The sequence below is a fragment of the Hemitrygon akajei genome, chromosome 1 (genome assembly GCF_048418815.1).
Source record: "Hemitrygon akajei chromosome 1, sHemAka1.3, whole genome shotgun sequence".
Lineage (NCBI taxonomy): Eukaryota > Metazoa > Chordata > Chondrichthyes > Myliobatiformes > Dasyatidae > Hemitrygon > Hemitrygon akajei.
The window spans coordinates 122,335,997-122,357,921 of NC_133124.1; the positions used below are offsets into that span (position 1 = coordinate 122,335,997).

Below are 21,925 nucleotides of genomic sequence, written 5' to 3' on the forward strand. Positions count from 1 at the left end.
CACAATTTCTCTACAGGAAGATCCCACAAAAACGGCATATGTATTTATTTTATTTAGAGATACAGCAGGCTGAGCATGGAGCAGGCTCTTCAAGCCACAAATCCCAGCAAACTCCAACAACCCTGATTTAACCCTAGCCTAATCACAGGACAATTTACAGTGACCAGTTACCTACTGTGGACTGTGGCAGGAAACCAGAGGACTCAGAGAAAACCCACACATTCCATGGGGAGGACATAAAGAGCTTCCTTACTGAGGACGCAGGGATCGAACTCAGAGCTCTGATACCCCAAGCTGTAATAGCATTGCACTAACTGCTACACTAATTCACGATCCCCATATAATAGATTCTAGTGGCATTTGTGGAGGGATAAAAGTGGCCACTTACTGGGAACTCTTCCTACCCTCCTTCAAGACAGAGCACAGGGATCTTCTACATTCAACTGAGCAAGAAAATAGAGAGTAATTTCATTTTAAAGATGCCAGAGTGGTACAGTGGAGCAACTAATAGATTTCAATCCTGCCTTCAGGCACTATCTGTGTGTAGTTTACACATTCCTCATGAAGGCTCTGCATTCCATCCACATCGCAGATTGATAGGCCAATTGGCTGCTGTAAATTGCCCACAGAATGTAGAATCTGGGCATATCTTATGGAGTTACGAATAGAATAAAGTAGTATAAGTGGGTAGAAAAAATGAGCTGCTGGTGGAAATCACTTGAGGAGTGAAATGGACAGCTGGCATTTCAGGTTATAACCCTTCATCTGGACTGAAAGTGTAGAGGAGAGATAAAGAGGAGAGATAAAAAGGAGAGGGGAAGGGTGTGGCGACAGCTGGCAGCCAACAGGTGGATCCAGGTGAGGATGAGTTGATTGACAGGTGGGAAGGGTGAGAAGAATGGAGATAGGATCAGAGGCTGGGAAGTGATAGGAGGCAGTGCAAGGTTGCAGATTATGGAGTCTGATAGGACAGGAAGGTTGAACAAGAGTGAAATAAGGGAGGCAGGGTAGGTTGGTGGGTACAATGTTGGGCGGGGAACCCAATGGGAGTAGAATATGGGTGATGGATAGATGGATTAGGTGGGGGAAGGGAATAAAGGAAACAAGGTTTGGTTAGATCAGAAGGAAAGAGGAAGTGTCCGGTGGTGAGGGAGGGGTACATGGGGAGAACATTCAGTATCCATGTCAATGGATTATACTCCATCTGGCAGAATATGAAGAGGAGTTCTTCTAGTTTGTGTTTGGCCTCACGTTGTCAGTGGAGGGGCTGAGGGCAGAATGCTTCAAATTCCAGCATCTGCATCTCTTCTGTCTTCATTAGTATACATAGGTACCTGAGGGCTTGTTTCATGCAAAATGACTCTATAACATCTATTAGTGCAGGACTCCTTCAGCAAGCACTGAATTGTCAGCCTGGATTTGAGTTCTCAAGTCTCTCAAATCCTGAACCCTCTGAAATAGAGACAAGGGTGCTACTAAGTGAATTACAGATGACCAGTGAGTCATTAAAGTTGACTGCTCCACAGTTGGGAGAAAATGAGGCTTAAATTCGTCTGCCTGCCTACTGGTGGTAAGGAGCTGTAATTACAAACACCTCATACCAGAAAATCACAGGCACACAGTTTGTGATAGGTATCTGCTCAAATAGCAGAGTGACTGCTAAGTACTTGAAATTTTCTGGTTCGCCAAAGGGAAAAGTAAATCCAAAGCAAGTTCCTGTTGTTAATACTCTGTAACAGTGTGGCAGGAATTTAAATCCGAACACTTCGGAAGGGATACATTATTTGCACATCATTCTCATGTGCTGAATAAACACCTTAGTTGGGGATGTGGCTTCTGTCCTTACTGACCCACCTCTGACTGGATGCAACATTCTTCAGGGCTAGGATCAGTTGCTCAGCAACATTTTCCCTGCTTATTCAATTTGGCTCTCCGCATCAAAGTTGCAAGGCTTTGCACCGTAAGGAAACTTAGGACCAGGACAGGAATATTTTCTAGGATTAAACTGACATCAAGTTTAGATAATAAAGCAAATTAGTTCAACCATTATTTCATCCACCTTCGCCCTGTCAAAACGTCACTTAACTAAACCTAGGAATTGATCCACGTTATATATATATAAATGATAAACTCAATCAAAAGCTGACAACATTGATCCATCCGGCCTCATATCTGAAGATGAAGTACCATTTTCCCCTCCATTGACGAATTCAAACTTCAATCACTCCTTCGCTGCCTATTGGATGTTAGGGCTGCTTCAGTAATTGTGTCATAAGCATTTCATTTGATGACATTAGCCAGGTCAGCAGGAGAGAGGAGACAAGGGACGAGGGTCAATTTCCTGACCATTCAGTTGATAGGAGCATGAAACTCAGTATTCATCACTTGAGATTCAAGTCTGAGATGCTGTCAAGTTGTCATTATTTCTTTTTTGGCTTAAGCAAGGATCTAACTGAGTCTTACATTTTAACTCATGATTTTTTGATCAAAAAACCTGGGCAGCAACAAGGTAACACTGTAACACTTATTCACCTTCCATTCTGCTCCAGGACCACACATTTTGAAGATCCAAACACTGAAGGACCACACATTTGGAAGATCCAAACACTGAAGGACCATACATTTTGAAGATCCAAACACTCAAGGACCATACACTTTGAAGATCCAAACATTCCAGGACCACACACTTTGAAGATCCAAACACTGAAGGACCATACATTTTGAAGATCCAAACACTGAAGGACCACACACTTTGAAGATCCAAACACTGAAGGACCATACACTTTGAAGATCCAAACACTGAAGGACCATACACTTTGAAGATCCAAACATTCCAGCACCAGACACTTTGAAGATCCAAACACTGAAGGACCATACATTTTGAAGATCCAAACACTCAAGGACCATACACTTTGAAGATCCAAACATTCCAGGACCACACACTTTGAAGATCCAAACACTGAAGGACCATACATTTTGAAGATCCAAACACTGAAGGACCATACACTTTGAAGATCCAAACATTCCAGCACCAGACACTTTGAAGATCCAAACAAAAGATTTATTCCCCAAATCATTCTGCACTGAATGGTGCAGCTCAAAAGTACCAACATCTAGGAAAGAAATGCTCCTGATATGGCAAACAGAGTGAGTGGAACACAGTAGGATTTTGGATGTATTGAAACTGGTGTCACTCACCGGTATCCCAGGATTCCCTTCAGCTCCCTTTTGGCCAATCAGACCTTTCTGTCCCTAGAAAGAAATCAGAAGATTTGACGAGATATTTTTTGATATCCTCATCCTAACTGTTAGATACAATAAGACTCTCAGTAGTTCTGAATTTTTAAACAAGTCACCAACAGGGATTCGGCATTAATTGTCCACCATACACTCAGAATTTCATGCACACTCTCCCAGGTCCAAGATATGGCATATAATAAAAGGATGAATTTTAAAATTTTATCTTTTGTTCAGCTCTTGATTCTTTTTCACATGTATTTTTCATCAAATATTTTAGTCATGAAATGGAGCAACATTTGGTGCCTACAAAGCTCAAATAAATTGAAATTAGTACAAGTAACACCAGGTGCACACTCGCTGGCTCTCCACTCAGCCTTGGACCACCTGGATAATAGTTACACCTGTGTCAGACTGCTGTTTATTGATTACCACTCAGTATTCAACACAACCACACCCCTAGTTCAAATCAACAAGCTCCAAAATCTTGGCTTCTGTACCTCCTTCTGCAACTGGACTGTAAATTATAGATTTTACATCGTGTATTCCAATGCACTGCTGCCACAAAGCAACAAATTTCACAACATATGGCAATGATATTAAACCTGATTCTGATTCTCAGACAAAAAACGAATGAAAATGTAAATTCAGGACACCCATCTCCCTGAAATTAAAACATACATTTCACATTCAAATTTTTTGTTGATAAAATAATGGATTTTTTCGACAACACCTTAATTCTTGTTCTTCATGCTTTACCACTTAAAGCAAACATTCTCTGCAACTGAGTTATGTTAATGTGGTCTCAGCCCTCCGAGATGTCAGTCCAGGGATATCCGACCAATCAAGTTCCCTGGCAGGCAAGTGAATGAGAAATGTATGCTAATTCAGATCACCACTCTAGGATTTGACTTCCCATTGATGTGTGGCCAGATGTCTGCTTGTAGTTTGATTGGCTACATCAACAGGGGTGGCTTAAAGTAGCTTTTGTGAGGGAGCTGTCACCTTAATGCAAGATGGTTGGGATTATGAAAGTGCCCTTAATCCCTGATCCATTATTAATGCTCTGGCTACTCTTGTGTGAGGTAAATGCTGGTGATCCTACTGCCAGGTGTTGTAGTAAGTGTCAATCTACCTGCCATTCAAAAGCAGATCCCCAGTGCCAGCTGGGGATTGGCCCTTTCAAGAAGCACTGCAGCCCTTCTGCTGGCTGCCATTTGACACCACAGCACCAGATGAAGATGTCACAGTGCTGATGGAATATAATCGAGCAGGCTGAAATCTCTGTTTGTTGGTTTGGGGGCTTTGGGCGATCTGGATTGCAAAGGGTGCTGCAGGAACAGTGGAAGTCCGTTGCAGTGAGAGAAGGTCAGACCAGTGGCCAGGCAGTCCCCAGATCCAGCAAGAGACAGCCAGCCCATTGTCCCTCCAGTCTCTGTGGAACAGGGCGAGTAGGTGCAGTGTGGTGGGGCAGAGGAATAGCTTGAGGAAGAGGGACCAGTGGAGGATAACACTGTGTGTCTCACTGAGATAACTATCATCAGAGAATTCTCCACTAAGGAACTGGTGGTGTTGGGAGACAGGTATAGGCAGAAGCCAGGGGAGACTCTGCCTATGTGGAGGGTGTGCTGGAGTGAGTTTATCCAACAGGGGAGCTGTTGTCCCCCCCCCCCCCACATGATGAACAATGTTCTGAGTATGCCATCTGTTTCCCATGGGGGAGAGTGATAGTGGCAGCGAAGGTCAGATATCCCTCACTCTCGGAGTGGGATTTGAAGCCCCGGGAGGAGTGGAACACAGAGGAGGAAGAGACCAAAGCTCTTCACTGGTGGGCTCTAATCACAGGGATCCATCTGAAAAGTGACAATCCACTGGAGGGTCATAGATTAGCCTTGACCAGTGAGTATTTAGTTCAAGCAGCAGCTCCCGACTTAAAGGGAGTTCAAAGGTTCATTTTATTTCCTAAGTGTGCATGCAGAATACAGCCCTGAGATTCGTCTTCTCCAGACAGCAATAAGATACAGAAAACCACGGTAGTTGAAAGAAAGATGTCAACACCCTCCCCCTGTATAAAAAGAAAAAGAAACAAAAACTCCCAATCCCCAACGCCCCCCTACCCTTCCCTCACACAAAAATTAACAGATCAAGCAAACCCCAGCCCGTCAATCGGCGACAAGAAAGGAATGGGTGGGAACACACAAAAAAAAACTGAACCATAAGACCAATATGAACTGCAGTCTAATCCACAAATCTCAGTATTTCGATAACATCCCCGAAAGCACTGGGACCCACCGGCATGTCCGAGGGCAGCGACTTGAACCAGTAGTCCCAAAGAAAAGTATTGTAGATCCTGTAAATATAGATTTGTTCTTTCATCTTTAGCCTATAAAATGTCATGTATTGGTGGGTCAAGCAAGCCTCTTCCTCCAAAAGGGGTCTCAAAATGATGCCTGCTGTGTCTCATTTTGTTGAATAAAGAGACTACTTCATGTTTACCAGTACTTCTCTCCGGTGACTTTGTTCACACGACAACAATTCAGGGGCAGCTGATTGTGTTGCAGCAGGCAGTGGACAGCCAGCCGGCCTGGGGAGATCCCCAGTATCCCAGCACTTGGCACTAACAGATCCTCCAGAGGTGGAAGAGGTGGAGTTGGAGGAGGAATTAGGGAAGGTTTGGGTGCAGGACAGGGGGAAGATCGTGGTGTGTGGACCGGGGAATATGGGGCGGGTGGCGTTGCTGGAGAAACTGGGGATAGTCTGCCTAAATACCCAGCCACGCACCAGGAGGGACTGAGTGTGTGCCTCCCTACATCACAGAGTAGTAAAGTGGTCCATTCTGGTGGGAGTGGCAATGCTGGAGGTTGGTGAGAGATCCTGGACGCCAACCCACACTGAAGAGGGAATGCCATTGATACCAATCCCTTTAATGAATTGGACTGCTGGACCAGCTTCTCCTGCTTTGGCATTCGGTTTTGGAGGAAGACTGGAGGACATAGTTCATTCCAGCCAACTTTGCCCCATTGTAGAGGAATGGCCTTAAAAATTCTTGAGGCTTGGTAAACACTAAGTGTTTCAAGGGCTGGTACTTCCCTATTTATGATTTGTCTAATCCCAAGGTCCCAACTCTGTTAACAGAGAAGTGGAAGGAGTGGTGTTGCAGGCGTATGATGAGCCAATCAGTCAGTAGAGCTGTGAAGATAGGCATTCCCTGGATGTTAAGTGGCATATACTGGATATATGCCTCCCTGGCCTACACATGGCTCCCCACAGCTTAAGGAGCTTAAGAAGGGGCTGAGGAGAGCAAGAAGGGGGCATGAGAAGGCCTTGATGAGTAGGGTAAAGGAAAACCCCAAGGCATTCTTCAATTATGTGAAGAACAAAAGGATGACAGGAGTGAAGGTAGGACCGATTAGAGATAAAGGTGGGAAGATGAGCCTGGAGGCTGCGGAAGTGAGTGAGGTCCTCAATGAATACTTCTCTTCGGTATTCACCAACGGGAGGGAACTTGATGTCAGTGAGGACAATATGAGTGAGGTTGATGTTCTGGAGCATGTTGATATTAATGGAAAGGAGGTGTTGGAGTTGTTAAAATACATTAGGACGGATAAGTCCCCGGGGCCTGATGGAATATTCCCCAGGCTGCTCCACGAGGCAAGGGAAGAGACTACTGAGCCTCTGACTAGGATCTTTATGTCCTCGTTGTCCACGGGAATGGTACTGGAGGACTGGAGGGAGGCAGATGTCGTCCCCTTGTTCAAAAAAGGAAGTAGGGATAGTCCGGGTAACTATAGACCAGTGAGCCTTACGTCTGTAGTAGGAAACCTGTTGGAAAAGATTCTTAGAGATAGGATCTATGGGCAATTAGAGAATCATGGTCTGATCAGGCTTCACATGGCTTTGTGAAGGGCACATCGTGTCTAACAAGCCTGACAGAGTTCTTTGAAGAGGTGAACAGGCATATAGATGAGGGTAGTGCAGTGGATGTGATCTACATGGATTTTAGTAAGGCATTTGACTAGGTTCCACACAGTAGGCTTATTCAGAAAGTCAAAAGGCATGGGATCCAGGGAAGTTTGGCCAGGTGGATTCAGAATTGGCTTGCCTGCAGAAAGCAGAGAGTCGTGGTGGAGGGAATACATTCGGATTGGAGGGCTGTGACTAGTGGTGTCCCACAAGGATTGGTTCTGGGACCCCTACTTTTCTTGATTTTTACTAAGCAGAAGTTTTTTTTTATTAACAACTTGGATGTGGGGGTAGAAGGGTGGGTTGGCAAGTTTGCAGATGACACAAATGTTGGTGGTGTTGTGGATTGTTGAAGATTGCAGAGAGACATTGATAAGATGTAGAAGTGAGCTGAGAAGTGGCAGATGGAGTTCAACTTGGAGAAGTGTGAGGTGGTACACTTTGGAAGGACAAACTCCACGGCAGAGTACAAAGTAAGTGGTAGGATACTTGGTGGTATGGAGGAGTAAGGAAATCTGGGGGTACATGTCCACAGATTCCTGAAAGTTGCCTCACAGGTAGACAGGGTAGTTAAGAAAGCTTATAGGGTGTTAGCTTTCATAAGTCGAGGGATAGAGTTTAAGTCGCGAGGTAATGATGCAGCTCTATAAAACTCTGGTTAGGCCACACTTGGAGTACTGTGTCCAGTTCTGGTCGCCTCACTATAGGAAGGATGTGGAAGCATTGGAAAGGGTACAGAGGAGATTTACAAGGATGCTGCCTAGTTTAGAGAGTATGTATTATGATCAGAGATTAAGGGAGCTAGGGCTTTACTCTCTGGAGAGGAGGAGGATGAGAGGAGACATGATAGAGGTATACAAGATATTAAGAGGAATAGATAGAGTGGACAGCCAACGCCTCTTCCCCAGGGCACCACTGCTCAGTACAAGAGGACATGGCTTTAAGGTAAGGGGTGGGAAGTTCAAGGGGGATTTATAGGAAGGTTTGAGAGTGGTTGATGTGTGGAATGCACTGCCTGAGTCAGTGGTGGAGGCAGATACACTAGTGAAATTTAAGAGACTACTAGACAGGTGCTAGCAGGCAGGGTCTAAGGATCGGCACAACATTGTGGGCCGAAGGGCCTGTACTGTGCTGTACTATTCTATGTTCTATTACAATCAGAAAACCTTGGACTACCTGCAGGCAAAGAAAGGTGGCACCTGTGCTGTGACTGGTTAAGAGCGCTGCACCTACATTCCCGACGAGTCTGGGAACATTACTTATGTGGCTGATCGTACCCAGCGGTCAGCAAATAAGATCAGGGATGTAGGGGGCCAGCTCCATAGATACTATACCCCAGGAGAAAGCTTTCTGGGGTGTTGGAAGATTGGTGAGTAGTAACTGGTGGACTGATAATTCTGGGTATCAGAGTGTTATGTTTTATGTGTAGTATAATGGGATGTCCATGGGGGTTATATTAGCCAAGTGTCATGGTGTTGTATCTTTCAAGGGTGGTATTTTGCATTAAGTGTCATATTTACCAGCTCATTGAAAGCTGCTTTCCCCAAGCTAGCTAAGGTTTGGCCCATTTAAAGAGCTTTGCAGCCTATTTGTTGCACAGCATCAGCTGATGATGTCATGGTGATGACAGAGTATAAATCTAGCACGCTGAAGGTACCCGGTCTTTTGCTTTCGTGAGTACTTCACAGCAGAATGTGATTTGTTTTCATATGCATCCAATGTGATGGAGGGTGATTTATAACATGGCAACCTTAACACAACTTACATATTGAAACTTGCCAGACTGTAAAATCCAATTATCTTCAGTACCATTACATTGTTGAGAATAGAACGTACAACAATATAGCACAGGAAGAGGCCATTCGATCCATGATGTCTGTACTGACCATAATGCAAATCCCCTACGCTCAGTCCGCCAGAGAAAGCAGGATCTTCCAGTGGCCACACATTTTAATTCCACGTCCCATTCCCATTCTGATATGTCTATCCATGGCCTGCTCTACTATCAAGATGAAGCCACGCTCAGGTTGGAGGAACAACACCTTATATACCGGCTGGGTACCCTCCAACCTGATGGCATGAACATTGACTTCTTTAACTTCGGTTAATGCCTCTCCTCCCCTTCTTACCCCATCCCTGACATATTTAGTTGTTTGCCTGTTCTCCATCTCCCTCTGGTGCTTCCCCCCCTCCCCCTTTCTTTCTCCCGAGGTCTCCCATCCCATGATCCTTTCCCTTCTCCAGCTCTGTATCACTTTCACCAATCACCTTTCTAGCTCTTAGCTTCATCCCATCCCCTCCGGTCTTCTATTATTTCGCATTTCCCCCTCCCCCCACTACTTTCAAATCTCTTACTATCTTTCCTTTCAGTTAGTCCTGACGAAGGGTCTCGGCCCGAAACGTCAACAGTGCTTCTCCTTATAGATGCTGTCTGGCCTGCTGCGTTCCACCAGCATTTTGTGCATGTTGTTTGAATTTCCAGCATCTGCAGATTTCCTCGTGTTTGCTCTATACTAACCCCATCTGCTTGCACATGTTCTATATCCCTCTTTTCCATGCCTGTTCACTTGCCATACTTGATATCTTACTAAGCAAATGTTTTTTTTAATTAACAGGAATTCGAAGAGGCTAAAGGATATACAGCTGCCATTGAACATTCATTAGGAATGTGATTACTTGCTAGTTTATTCCCCCGTCTCAAAGGCAGTGATGTGAGTAGCTCAGATATCTTCTATGTTAAAGTTAAACCAAATCTCTTCCTCACCTGTATCTACATTCAACTGTATAATTGAGGCAACATTTGCTTTTGCTTTTCTCCACCTATATGGTCACCATTCCATGATCTCTTATCTCTAAATGGTCAATGGTGTCTTTATGGCCTCATGAACTGCTTCATTGCACTTGCAGATTTCTGCATTCCAAATGCTGTTCCGTTTTTCGAAAGCAGAATTATAATGAGGCTGACCACAGTGTTTAAAGAGTTGTTGGCTATTAATAACCTATTCAGCCATTGGCCCACTCTATGAAATGTTCTGTGCCAAAAGTACCAAAATAACATACAAATGCCTGACCTCACACTAAGGAACAGACAGTATATTGGACTACAGATTCATGTAACAGAGGGTGTCAGTCTTGGCACCAATGCGCTCGTTGATTTTCATAAGCACATCTGTTAAATGGACAATCAAACTCAAACATGGATCTGTGTTTACCTTAGGTCCTTGTGGTCCTGGGGCCCCAGGAAGACCTCGAAAACCCTGTAAAGGAGAACAATTTCAGTCATTTTCAAGAAACATCTGGACAGTTGCATGGATTGGAAAGGGTTAGAGCAGGGGATCTCAGCTCTTCTTTATGCCACGGACCAATACCATTAAGCAAGGGGTCCATGGACCCCAGGTTTAGAAACCCTGGGTTAGAGTGATGTGGGCCAAATACAAGTGAATGAGATCTGCTTAGGCAGACATCTAGGTTGGCACGGATGCTAGTCCATAGGACTTGTTTCCAGGCTATTTAACTCTTTGAATCTATTGTGATCATTCAGATACTTCATAGCGATACCATGCACAGCTCCTGATGTATGTAAAACAGCAACGAATGGCAAATTCCCAGCTTCACTTGAATCAGTGGTACATTTTCACGGCTGGGCTTTAAAGTACAAAAGTCCAGTTCATGTTCTTGCTGGACTGCACTGTTCTATTCACTGCTGTCAGTACATTATCAACATGAACTGAGGAAGAGCATAATGTAACAGCTGAGTAACTCTTGAATGGTTACAGACAGTTTGAAGTTGGAAGGCAATTTTGATTTAGACCCAAATCAGGGAATTAGTGAACAAAAGGTTTTTGACAACTTGTAAATGCACTCTAGTTTTGTTTTGCTGAAATGACTTTATCCCTCTATGTCATCAGTGTTATAAAAATAGCACTACAGAACTCCAAGCTTTTTATGCCCTTGGATTCAATCCAGCTGTACCAGAACATACTGTGGGTTATTTAACAATATTGTGCATTGCTGTTGTTCCACAGAAGTCATCTGTTGTGCCTTTACGCTATCAGAGTCTTTTGATGGCTGTTCCAGTGACCACTCAGTAACTAGCACTTAGCTGCATAATCCAGGTAAGAGGTGAAAAGATTTACCTGGACTCCTCACTATCATCCTTCCCCAAACTGAGCCCATTGTAATGGTCCTTCAGCCTTTCAATCCATAAGGCTGAATGACTGGCTAGATTATCTTCTATCTGTCAAATTTTACACATTACTCATTGTATTTTCTTTGAATTTATTTCATAAGAAATATGGAGAAAAAATTGAGAAAAGAAAGAAAAACTGAGAACACTATTTTCATTAAAAAATATACCAGTAACCTTCTGACAGCACTTGCAAATCGTACTTGTCAGTTCCAGAGAGGTTGATACCATGCAATTTAAAAATTTGTTCACTCTGAAATGGGGGTGCCCAAATATTTTCTTCTAAATTTAATTGGTATCTGCCACAACACAACGTTCCATATATATGCAAATATCTGCCACAACACAATGTTCCATATATATGCATGAATCTACAACACAACGCTCCATATATATGCATGAATCTACAACACAACGTTCCATATATATGCAAGTACCTCCACAACATAGCATTCCATATGTTTCAATGTCATGATGGCAGTGCAGTCCTTGGAAAATCAGGGATATTAGATTTCATGTTTCACAGGTCACACCCTACCAGCACGTGTCTAAATACAGGAGAACGCAGTCTATAATCCTCATCATTTTTTTTGCATCATTATTGGTCTTTTGGAATTACTAGACATACTGTACTCCTTTGGGAAATGTGTGGTTTTATATATTTGAGAAGAGCATATTGGCACAACTAGTAGACCTTCTGCCTCATAGCTTCTGCAACCTTAGTACAGCCTTGACCTCAGGTGCTCCGGTTGCCCCTCTCATCCCCAAAACAGGTGGGAAGGTAGAATAATTGATCACTGTAGGTTGTCCTTTGTGTGTGAGTAAGTGGAAGAATCTGCCAGTGGAGTGATGGGAGATAGCGTGAATAAAAGATGATCAAAATAGAATTAGTGTATACTGGATGATCAACAGTGACTCAGTGGGTTAAAGGAACTGTTCCCATGCTACATGATTTTATGCTAGTAGCTCCACATATTGTACATATATGATAAAGGGAGCTGATATTATTAAATCACACCATTGCACTAAAATTACAAATGCTCACTTTGTTAGGTCTGCATCATAGGTGTAGTTATAAACAAAAAAATAAACCTGAACAACAAGATCACTAACATTTCAAAAGTGCTTCAGATAAAAAAGTGTGGCATTCAGCATATCCATTGCTTACAACACACACTTCTCTGTTCTGAAGCAACACACACACACACACACACACACACACACACACACACACACACACACACACACACACACACACACACACACACACACACACACACACACACACACACACACACACACACACACACACACACACACACACACACACACACACACACTCCTGTCAAAGGGTCTCGGCCCGAAACGTCAACTGTACTTTTTTCCATAGATGCTGGCTGGCCTGCTGAGTTCCTGCAGCATTTTGTGTGCGTACATCAAATCCTTACTGGGTGTAACAGGGTAAATGCCAAGATATTTCTACTAGTGGAAAGATCTCGAACAAGGGAACCTAATTGCAAGATTAATGGGCGATCATTTAAAACTGACGTGAACAGGAACTTCTCACAGGTAATGTGAATTTTTGGAATTCCCTACCCCAACAGAGTGTAGTGGTAGATCTTTAAGGGGGAAGCAGATACATCTTCTTTTAAAAATTATTGAACTGAGGGCTATGGGGAACTGTCGCAGAAGAGGAAATGAGGTCTAGGAAAGATCATAGTGAATAGCAGGGCAAAGCTGAGGGGCAAGCAGCCTACTCCTGCTCGTAAGCTCGTAAAAGATCTCCACTAAATATATATTTAAAATCATAAAAGGCATAGAAGTATCTTTTTTTAAGCAGTTAATAAAGGACAGTAATTTCACATGCCATCAAATTCAATTAAATCAGTTTACAAATAAATAGTTTCAGCTGCTCCTCCATCACTTGCTATGCCAACATGTTTAAACACACAGAACGATCCTGCTGTAGAATCCTTCCCAGGAAAACTTTCATCCTAAGAAACTTCCTGATTTCTGCTCCAGTTGCACTGGAGCATGGCTAGCCATCTAATAATACACTTAAGGTGGATTTTCACCCAACCCACACACCTGGAAATTGGGGTGTGTTGCAAGCTTAGATTCAGAATTGGCTTACCCATAGAAGAGAGGGTGGAAGGCTATTACTCTGGCTGGAGATCTGTGACAAGCAGTTTGGTGGAGTTTGAAACCTGCTGTGTAAACACCAATGCCCTTGAAAGGAAAAGCCTATGGGTTCCGGTGACGTCATCGGCGAGAATGGCAGCTTAAGTCACTAGCTCCTCTGGAAAAATGCGATTTAAGCCCCGTTAACCCATCAAATATAGTATTTTTTGAAAAATATTTGAACTGAAAAGAGGGGCAAGAATGGGGAAAAGGAATGGAAATAAAAAAAGCGACACTGCGGAGCCTGCGGCAGAGAGGAGTGCAGCGAGCGGCTCTCCAACCCGACCGCGTGCTAGCGAGGCGGACGCTGGGCCTCGTTCAGGCGAAGTGGCGAATATGATCAAAATTCTGAAAGAGATAAGGGAGTTCCAGAAAGAAATAAAGCAGCAGCTACATGATATTAAGTCAGAGCTCGCCAACATCAATCAAAAAATAGCAGTGGCAGAGACTCGAATTGAGAAGGTGGAAGATCGCGTTCAAAACGTTGAATGAATACTGAGTAAGATGATAAAAATATTAAATCACCAAGAAGGTAAACTGCTTGACCTGGAAGGAAGATCACGGCAGAAAAATATCAGAATCTACAACGTTCCCGAAGGAGCGGAGGGCTCGTCTATGACGGAGTTTGTCGGAAAGTTGCTGCGGGACGCACTGGAGCTTCCCTCAACTACAGAGCTGGAAATCGAGAGAACGCATCGCGCGTTAGTCCCGAAGTCTACCCAAGATAAGCCACGTTCAATAATAATTAAATTCCTTCAGTACAGCACCAAGGTGGAGATTCTATGAAGGGCCTGGGGTAAGAAGAGAGTGCTTTTAGACGATAAAGTAATATATTTCGACCAAAATGACCCACCCCCCGCAGTCCTGCAGAAACGTAAAGAATACTCTGAAGTAAAGCAAGTACTAAAGCAAAAAAAGATTAGATTTCAAACTCCGTACCCTGCTAAACTTCGAGTGTTTTATGATGACGGGACGCGGTTGTACCAGACAGTGGAAGAGGCGACAACAGACATAAAGGCCAGAGGGTTGCCCATCAACGTGACCAAACCGAGGGAAAGCCTGGCAGAGCAATTATCCCGCTCTGCTTGGGAAACAGTGCGAGAAACGAGAAGGCAGGAGATGGGAGGAGGCTGAGAGAAGTACATCAGGAAGAGACTGGGAGTTTCCCAAAGACAGTCCTCACCCCCTTCAGAAGAGCCATGAGGTTTGGCTAACTTTAAAAATGTTGAGAAGCCAAACAGAAGTAAAAGTATACGGTGATATACCTATCTGGAGAAATACTTATTATAATGTGGATTTTATATTACTTAGTTGTTATTCTTTATTTGCTCACTACTCCTTTTTCCCCACCAAAATGAGAATATATATATGTGTGCATATATGTGTATGTAATATATGTGTGTGTGTGTGTGTATATATATATATATATATATATATAGGAGGAGTACACAGGGAAATCTTTTCTGTGTAATGGATTTGTTCACTGACTTTTATGAATACTGCAATGGGGGTCCTCAACTCACAAGTAGGAGGGGTTATCTCCCCCACAGCTAGACATTTCCTCTAGCTCAATGCAGGGTCATCTACTAGAGACCTCAGCCTTGGAATCACACGTTCATTGCCATTTGTGTTATTATTTGCGTTTCTTGGTTCTTATTTGTTCAGGGAGTAGATTGATTAAGTTTTATTCTAATTTCAATGATACATTGACAGATAAATACAGATGGCTAAGGACAAGGTAAAATTCATTTCTTTTAACATCAATGAGCTATTAAATCCAATCAAATTTTATCCAAAACTAAACAAGAACAAGCCCATGTAGTATATTTACAGGAAACTCATTTAAGTGATAATGAGCATAAAAAACTAAAGAGAATGGGCTTCACTGATTTGTTTTTCTCCTCATATAAATCAGGACATAGGAGAGGAGTTGCTATTCTTATCTCAAGTAAGCTAAATTTTGAAAAAGTATTCGAAATGGGAGATAAAAAGGGCAGATATATTCTGGTAAAGGGGAATATAGATGGAAATTCAGTTACTGTATTGAATATATATGCACCCCCAGGAAGTGATATTGGTTTCTTTCAAAAAATCACTGATATTATGGTAACAGAAACAGAAGGTCTCCTGATATGTGGGGGAGACTTAAATTTACAATTACAACCAAACTTAGACTCTTCCAATAGAAAAACCTATGAAACAAAATCTTTGAAAAGTTAATACACTTTTTGAGGATGTTGGTTTAATTGATAAATGGAGGGACCTTTTCCCCGACAGAAAGGATTACACTCATTATTCTGCTCCCATTCTGTATATACAAGAATAGACTATTTCATAACATTTGGAAAAGACAAAGACAAAATAAACACCTGTGGAATTGGGACAATAGATGTAAGTGACCATGCACCTATATATTTATCTGTTGATTTTGACCTACAATCAAAGAATACTATTTGGAAACTAAATTCAAGTCTACTCAATGATCCATACTTTAAGGAACAAATTAAAAAAGAAATTGGTCTCTACTTAGAATTTAATGATAATGGAGAGGTTTCACCTCCCATTTTATGGGATACTTTGAAGGCGGTCTTAAGAGGGAAAATTATAGCGATATCTTCATATAAGAAAAAAAAAGTAATAAAACATTAGAGGAATTACAAAATAGGCTGAAGGAACTAGAGAAAAAACACAAATTGAATTTGGCACAGGATACATTAGGGGAAATTAAAAGAATTAGGAATGAAATAAATAATTTGGCTACGCAAGAAATCAGGAAAAACTTAATGTTTCTGAAACAGAGACATTATGAAAGTGGATCAAAATCTATGAAAATACTGGCGTGGAAACAGAAAAAAAAGATAGCAGAAAATACAATTCATAGAATTAGGGACCCAAGAACGAAAATGATATAAAATAAGCTAAGTGAAATTCAAGAAGCTTTTGAAGTGTTTTACAAAACGCTATATTCCAAAGTTCCAGGGGGAAGCATAACCCAAATTGACACTTTCTTGAATTCTCTAGAGTTACCCACTTTAAGCGAAGAACAAAATAGAATGATGACTGCTGACATAACTGAAGTTGAATTAAAAGCTGCAATTAGTAGGCTTAAATTAAGTAAGTCACCAGGATCAGATGGGTATATGGCAGAGTGGTACAAAGAATTTAAAAATGAGTTAATTTCTGTTTTACTTCCCACACTGAACCGGGCTCTAAAAAAGGCACAAATGCCACCCAGTTGGAAGGAAGCAATAATCTCAGCTATACCGAAAGAAGGCAAGGATAAAATGGAATGCGGGTCATTTAGACCAATATCCGTTCTTAATGTAGATTATAGATTATTTACCTCCATCATGGCCAAACGATTAGAGGAGTTTCTACCCATACTGATACATAACTATCAGACAGGTTTTATACGACAATGCCAGACACAAGACAATATACGAAGGACACTTCAAATTATGGATCATATACAAAAAAAGTAAAATCGAAGCAATAGTGATAAGCATGGACGCTGAAAAAGCATTTGATTCAGTTAATTGGAATTTTCTTTACAGAGTTTTACATAGATTTGGTTTCCAAGACACAAATATTAAAACTATACAGACACTATATGACAATCCTACTGCTAGGATTAAAATCAATGGATATTTATCAAATAGTCTTACCCTAGAAAGGGGCACGAGACAGGGTTGTGCATGGTCACCGCTACTCTTTGCGTTATATCTGGAACCATTAACTCAATACATCAGACAAAATGAAGATATCAGGGGAATTACTATTAAAGGGACAGAGCATAAATTGGCTTGTTATCTGGATGACATTTTGATCTATCTAGGGCAACCAACATATTCTTTACTTAAATTGATGCAATCCTTTGAACAATATGGTCAATTATCAGGAAACAATATCAACATAGATAAAACCCAATTACTTTCATATTACTATAGCCCACAAAGAGAAATTGAAAGTAGATATCCCTGGGCATGGCACACAGAGTCTTTCAAATATTTGGGCATCATTATGCCAAAAGATTTGACAAAATTATCAGAATGTAATTATCAGCCTTTATATAAAAAAATTAAGGAAGATGTGGCAAGATGGAACCTGATTCCTTTTTTCAGTCTCAGTTCAAGGATTGAGTCTATTAAAATGAATATTCTGCCCAGACTGTTATATCTCTTTCAGACCCTACCAATAGAGGTTAATCAAAATCAATTCAATGAATGGAATAAGATGTTATCAAGGTACATTTGGCAGGGTAAAAGGCCTAGAGTTCATCTCAAAACTTTGCAATTAGCAAAGGGAAAGGGGGAATAGGGCCTACCTTCTCTTAGAAATTATTATTTTGCAGCACAGTTGAGAGCTGTGATATGTTGGTGCAACCCATCATATGACGCTCAATGGAAAAACATTGAGGAGCGGGTACTTCCCATCCCCATACAAGCAATTTTGGCTGATAACAACCTGCAAAGGTACATAAATGGACAGGAGGAAGAGTATAGGAAACTGATACAGGACTTTGTGATATGGTGCAACTCAAACTACCTGCGTCTCAATATCACCAAGACCAAGGAGATGGTGGTGGACTTTAGGAGATCTAGGCCTCATATGGAGCCAGTGATCATTAATGGAGAATGTGTGGAGCAGGTTAAGACCTACAAGTATCTGGGAGTACAGTTAGACGAGAAGCTAGACTGGACTGCCAACACAGATGCCTTGTGCAGGAAGGCACAGAGTCGACTGTACTTCCTTAGAAGGTTGGCGTCATTCAATGTTTGTAGTGAGATGCTGAAGATGTTCTATAGGTCAGTTGTGGAGAGCGCCCTCTTCTTTGTGGTGGCATGTTGGGGAGGCAGCATTAAGAAGAGGGACGCCTCACGTCTTAATAAGCTGGTAAGGAAGGCGGGCTCTGTCGTGGGCAAAGTACTGGAGAGTATAACATCGGTAGCAGAGCGAAGGGCACTGAGTAGGCTACGGTCAATTATGGAAAACCCTGAACATCCTCTGCATAGTACCATCCAGAGACAGAGAAGCAGTTTCAGCGACAGGTTGCTATCGATGCAATGCTCCTCAGACAGGATGAAGAGATCAATACTCCCCAATGCCATTCGGCTTTACAATTCAACCGCCAGGAGTAAGATATGTTAAAGTGCCGGGGTTAGGACTCAATGTATTTAAGTAAACTACTTAAGAACTTTTTGAAAGCTATTATTAATGCTTTTTGAGAGGGTGATTTTAGATGCATATCATATTTTTACTGAGTTAAGTATTGTATGTAATTAGTTTTGATACAATAAGTGTATGGGACATTGGAAAAAATGTTGAATTTCCCCATGGGGATGAATAAAGTATCTATCTATCTATCTATCTAAATACTATTGATAACCCATGGGTGAAATTGACTCAAAATATGGAAAACTACTATAAAAGAATATAATCTAGAGGGAGATATTGCAATTCTTAAATGGTGTGCATATGACTCTGATTTTACACCAAATAAATTGGATGCTAGATTTAAGGACTGGACAGCTAAAGGAATAACAGTTCTTTACAACATAATGAAAGAAGGAACACTGTTCAGTTTTGAAATGCTTAAAAAACTTATTAGAAAAACAAGATTTTTATCGGTATTTACAGATGTGACAATATGTTAATAAGATGCTTAGAAATGTAACCAAGGCAAGTATATGCTTGATAGAGCTATTTAGAAAAGCATATAATTCAGATACTGGTAGTAGAATCATTTCAAGCATGTATAAGGGGTTGTCAAATTTTAAAACACATTCGACTTCATAAATTAAAACAAAATGGGAGAAGGAAGGAGGGATAATTATATCTGAGGAAGAATGAACAACAATATGGAGATATCAATGGAAGTGTACCAATTCACAGAAATGGAGGGAGTTTGGATGGAAAAACTTGATAAGATATTTTATTACACCCTCTCAGAAATCCCATTATGATAGTAACCTCCCTGTTTGCTGGAGAAATTGTGGAAATCAAAATGCAAATCATCATATTTTTTGGGACTGCCCTGTTATCAAAAACTATTGGAGGGGATACACAATGCCCTACAAGACATCTTTAAATGTGAAATACCCTTGGAGAGTAAGACCATATATTTTGGATATATACCACAAGAATGGTTGAAAAGAGATAAATATTTAATGAATATACTGTTGGTGGCTGATAAAAAGACTCTTACTAGGAAATGGTTATCACAGGCGAGCCCAACTTTAAATACATGGATGGAAATTACAATGGACATTTACAAAATGGAGAAGATAACAGCATCTGTTAATCATAAGCTGGAACAATTTGATTCATGGTTTAACTACATGATGCTTCATAGGCCTGATTTTATTCTCACAAATCAATGAATATGTTGTAAAAAAAAAAAATCACTCCCTACTTGTACATAGTTCTTTCCTTTTGCTTGTTTTTTCTTTCCACTCTTTTCTATAAGTGTATACCTCAGATAAATACTTTGTGGAGATTGGTGATGTATATGATTATATGATATATATGTACAATTTCTGAAATACATCTTATGGAAATATTTGTTTGAAGATGAACTTCAATAAAAAAAATAAAGTACAAAAAAAAGTAAAAGCCTATCAAAAGTAGTAGATAAATATAGTCCATCACAGGTAAATACCTCCCCATCATTGGGCCCATCTACAAGGTGTGTTGTTGCCAAAAGACAATGTCTATCATCAAGAACCCCTACCATCTATCCAAGCCATGCTCTCTTCTCAGTGTTGCCACCAAGAAGGATGTACAGGAGCCTTAAATCCCACACCATAAGGTTCAGGAACAGTTTCTACTCCTCAGCTATCAAGCTCTTGAACCAGAGCAGATAACTTCACTCACCCCAACAATGAACTGATTCCCCAAACTATGGACTCACTCTCAAGGACCCTACAATGCATGATCTCAATATTATTTATTACTTTTAAAATCTATTATTATTTTGCTTTTCTTCTAGCATTTTCACAATCTGTTGACTTTTACACATTGGTTGTTTGTCCATCTTTGTGTGCAGTTTTTCATTGATTTTGTTGTGTTTCTCTGTGTTCACTGTGAATGCCTGCAAGAAAATTAATTTCAGGAGTTGTGTATGGTGACATATATGTACTTTGAAAATAATATACTCTGAATTTTAAGAAGCTTTAAGATAGAAACAAATATAAAGGAAATGGAGGGATGCACAGGAGGAGGACCTTTTGTGTAAATTAGCATTAAGATCAGCACAACATTGTGGGCCAGCTGGCCTGCCAAGTGCTGTACTGTTCTATGTTGTTAATGATCAGTTTATGTCTTGCCCACTATTATTTTCTTTAAGGCAACAGCCAGGGCCATTGGGTATAGTATAAAATTCTAATTTAGTGGACTATATGAGAATTATACCCCCTCAACCACCAGCAGCCAATCACAATCTAGAGGTGGCAGTTCTGGAGTACTTTTCCAGTCAGTTACCTTTTGAACTGGGAATCTTTCCATTAGTCCAAGTTATCCAAATTAATGTGACTTATGATATGTGCAGATTCCATCTAAGTTTTGCTCCAAAGAAATATTGACAAATGAAAGCATGTTTAAATTACATAAACGTCTGAAAAATTTAGTCAACTTATTTGCACTTTGATAAAATTTGTTACCATTAGTGATGCAAGCAAATGTTGGGTAGTGACTTGTTTGTATTATTTTTAGAATCGAACTACTGTGGTTAACTTGACTCAATTTTTTTAAATGTTTATTTTGAGAATCTCCCCACGAACATATTTTTTATTATTTTCAGATGTCCTTTTTATGATCAAAAGCTTCCCAGCTGTAGCTTAAATTCAGATTAACTTTAAAGCCAAAATGAAATTCAGTCATGACACTGGCTTATGCCATGCAGCGGTTCGTGAGTATTACCTCGATACTCAAGAGCAGGAATTGCATTTGAGTTGTTTGGGTGTAAATGCTCAGCAGGAGATACTAGTCCAATGCGCTGCTGGTGACATGGTGAATATTGTAAGCCTGGAGCCCATTTCCCAACGCACACTGAGATCGAGCCTGACTTTTATTTTGTAGTGACGGAGGAGAATGGAGAAACACCTGCAGATCAGGCAGTGTCAAAGTTAACATTTCAGATTGATGACCAATCATCAGAACCGGAAAAAATTATAAATTAAAACGCTTTCAAGGGGGAGAACGAAGGCAGACTAAACAACACAAGTGATGGTGGTGCCTGTTGGTGAAGGCTTGTCCACTACAATGGATCTGAGTGGGGAAGGCACAAGTAGAGGGAAACAGTCACAGCATGGGAACAAGCCCTTTCACCCACCTGGTCCATGCTGACCACAATTTCTATCT

The 21,925-nt window shown here is 41.2% G+C and overlaps 1 protein-coding gene across 1 annotated transcript in view; it reads right to left on the reverse strand.

Moving 5' to 3' along the window:
• The window catches only part of LOC140730503 (uncharacterized), a 214,607-nt gene that overhangs the window by 29,403 nt on the left and 163,279 nt on the right, over positions 1 to 21,925 (reverse strand). Inside the window, 2 exon segments of the mRNA XM_073051042.1 lie at positions 3,199 to 3,252; positions 10,413 to 10,457. Of these exon segments, the coding sequence (XP_072907143.1) occupies positions 3,199 to 3,252; positions 10,413 to 10,457 (99 nt within the window).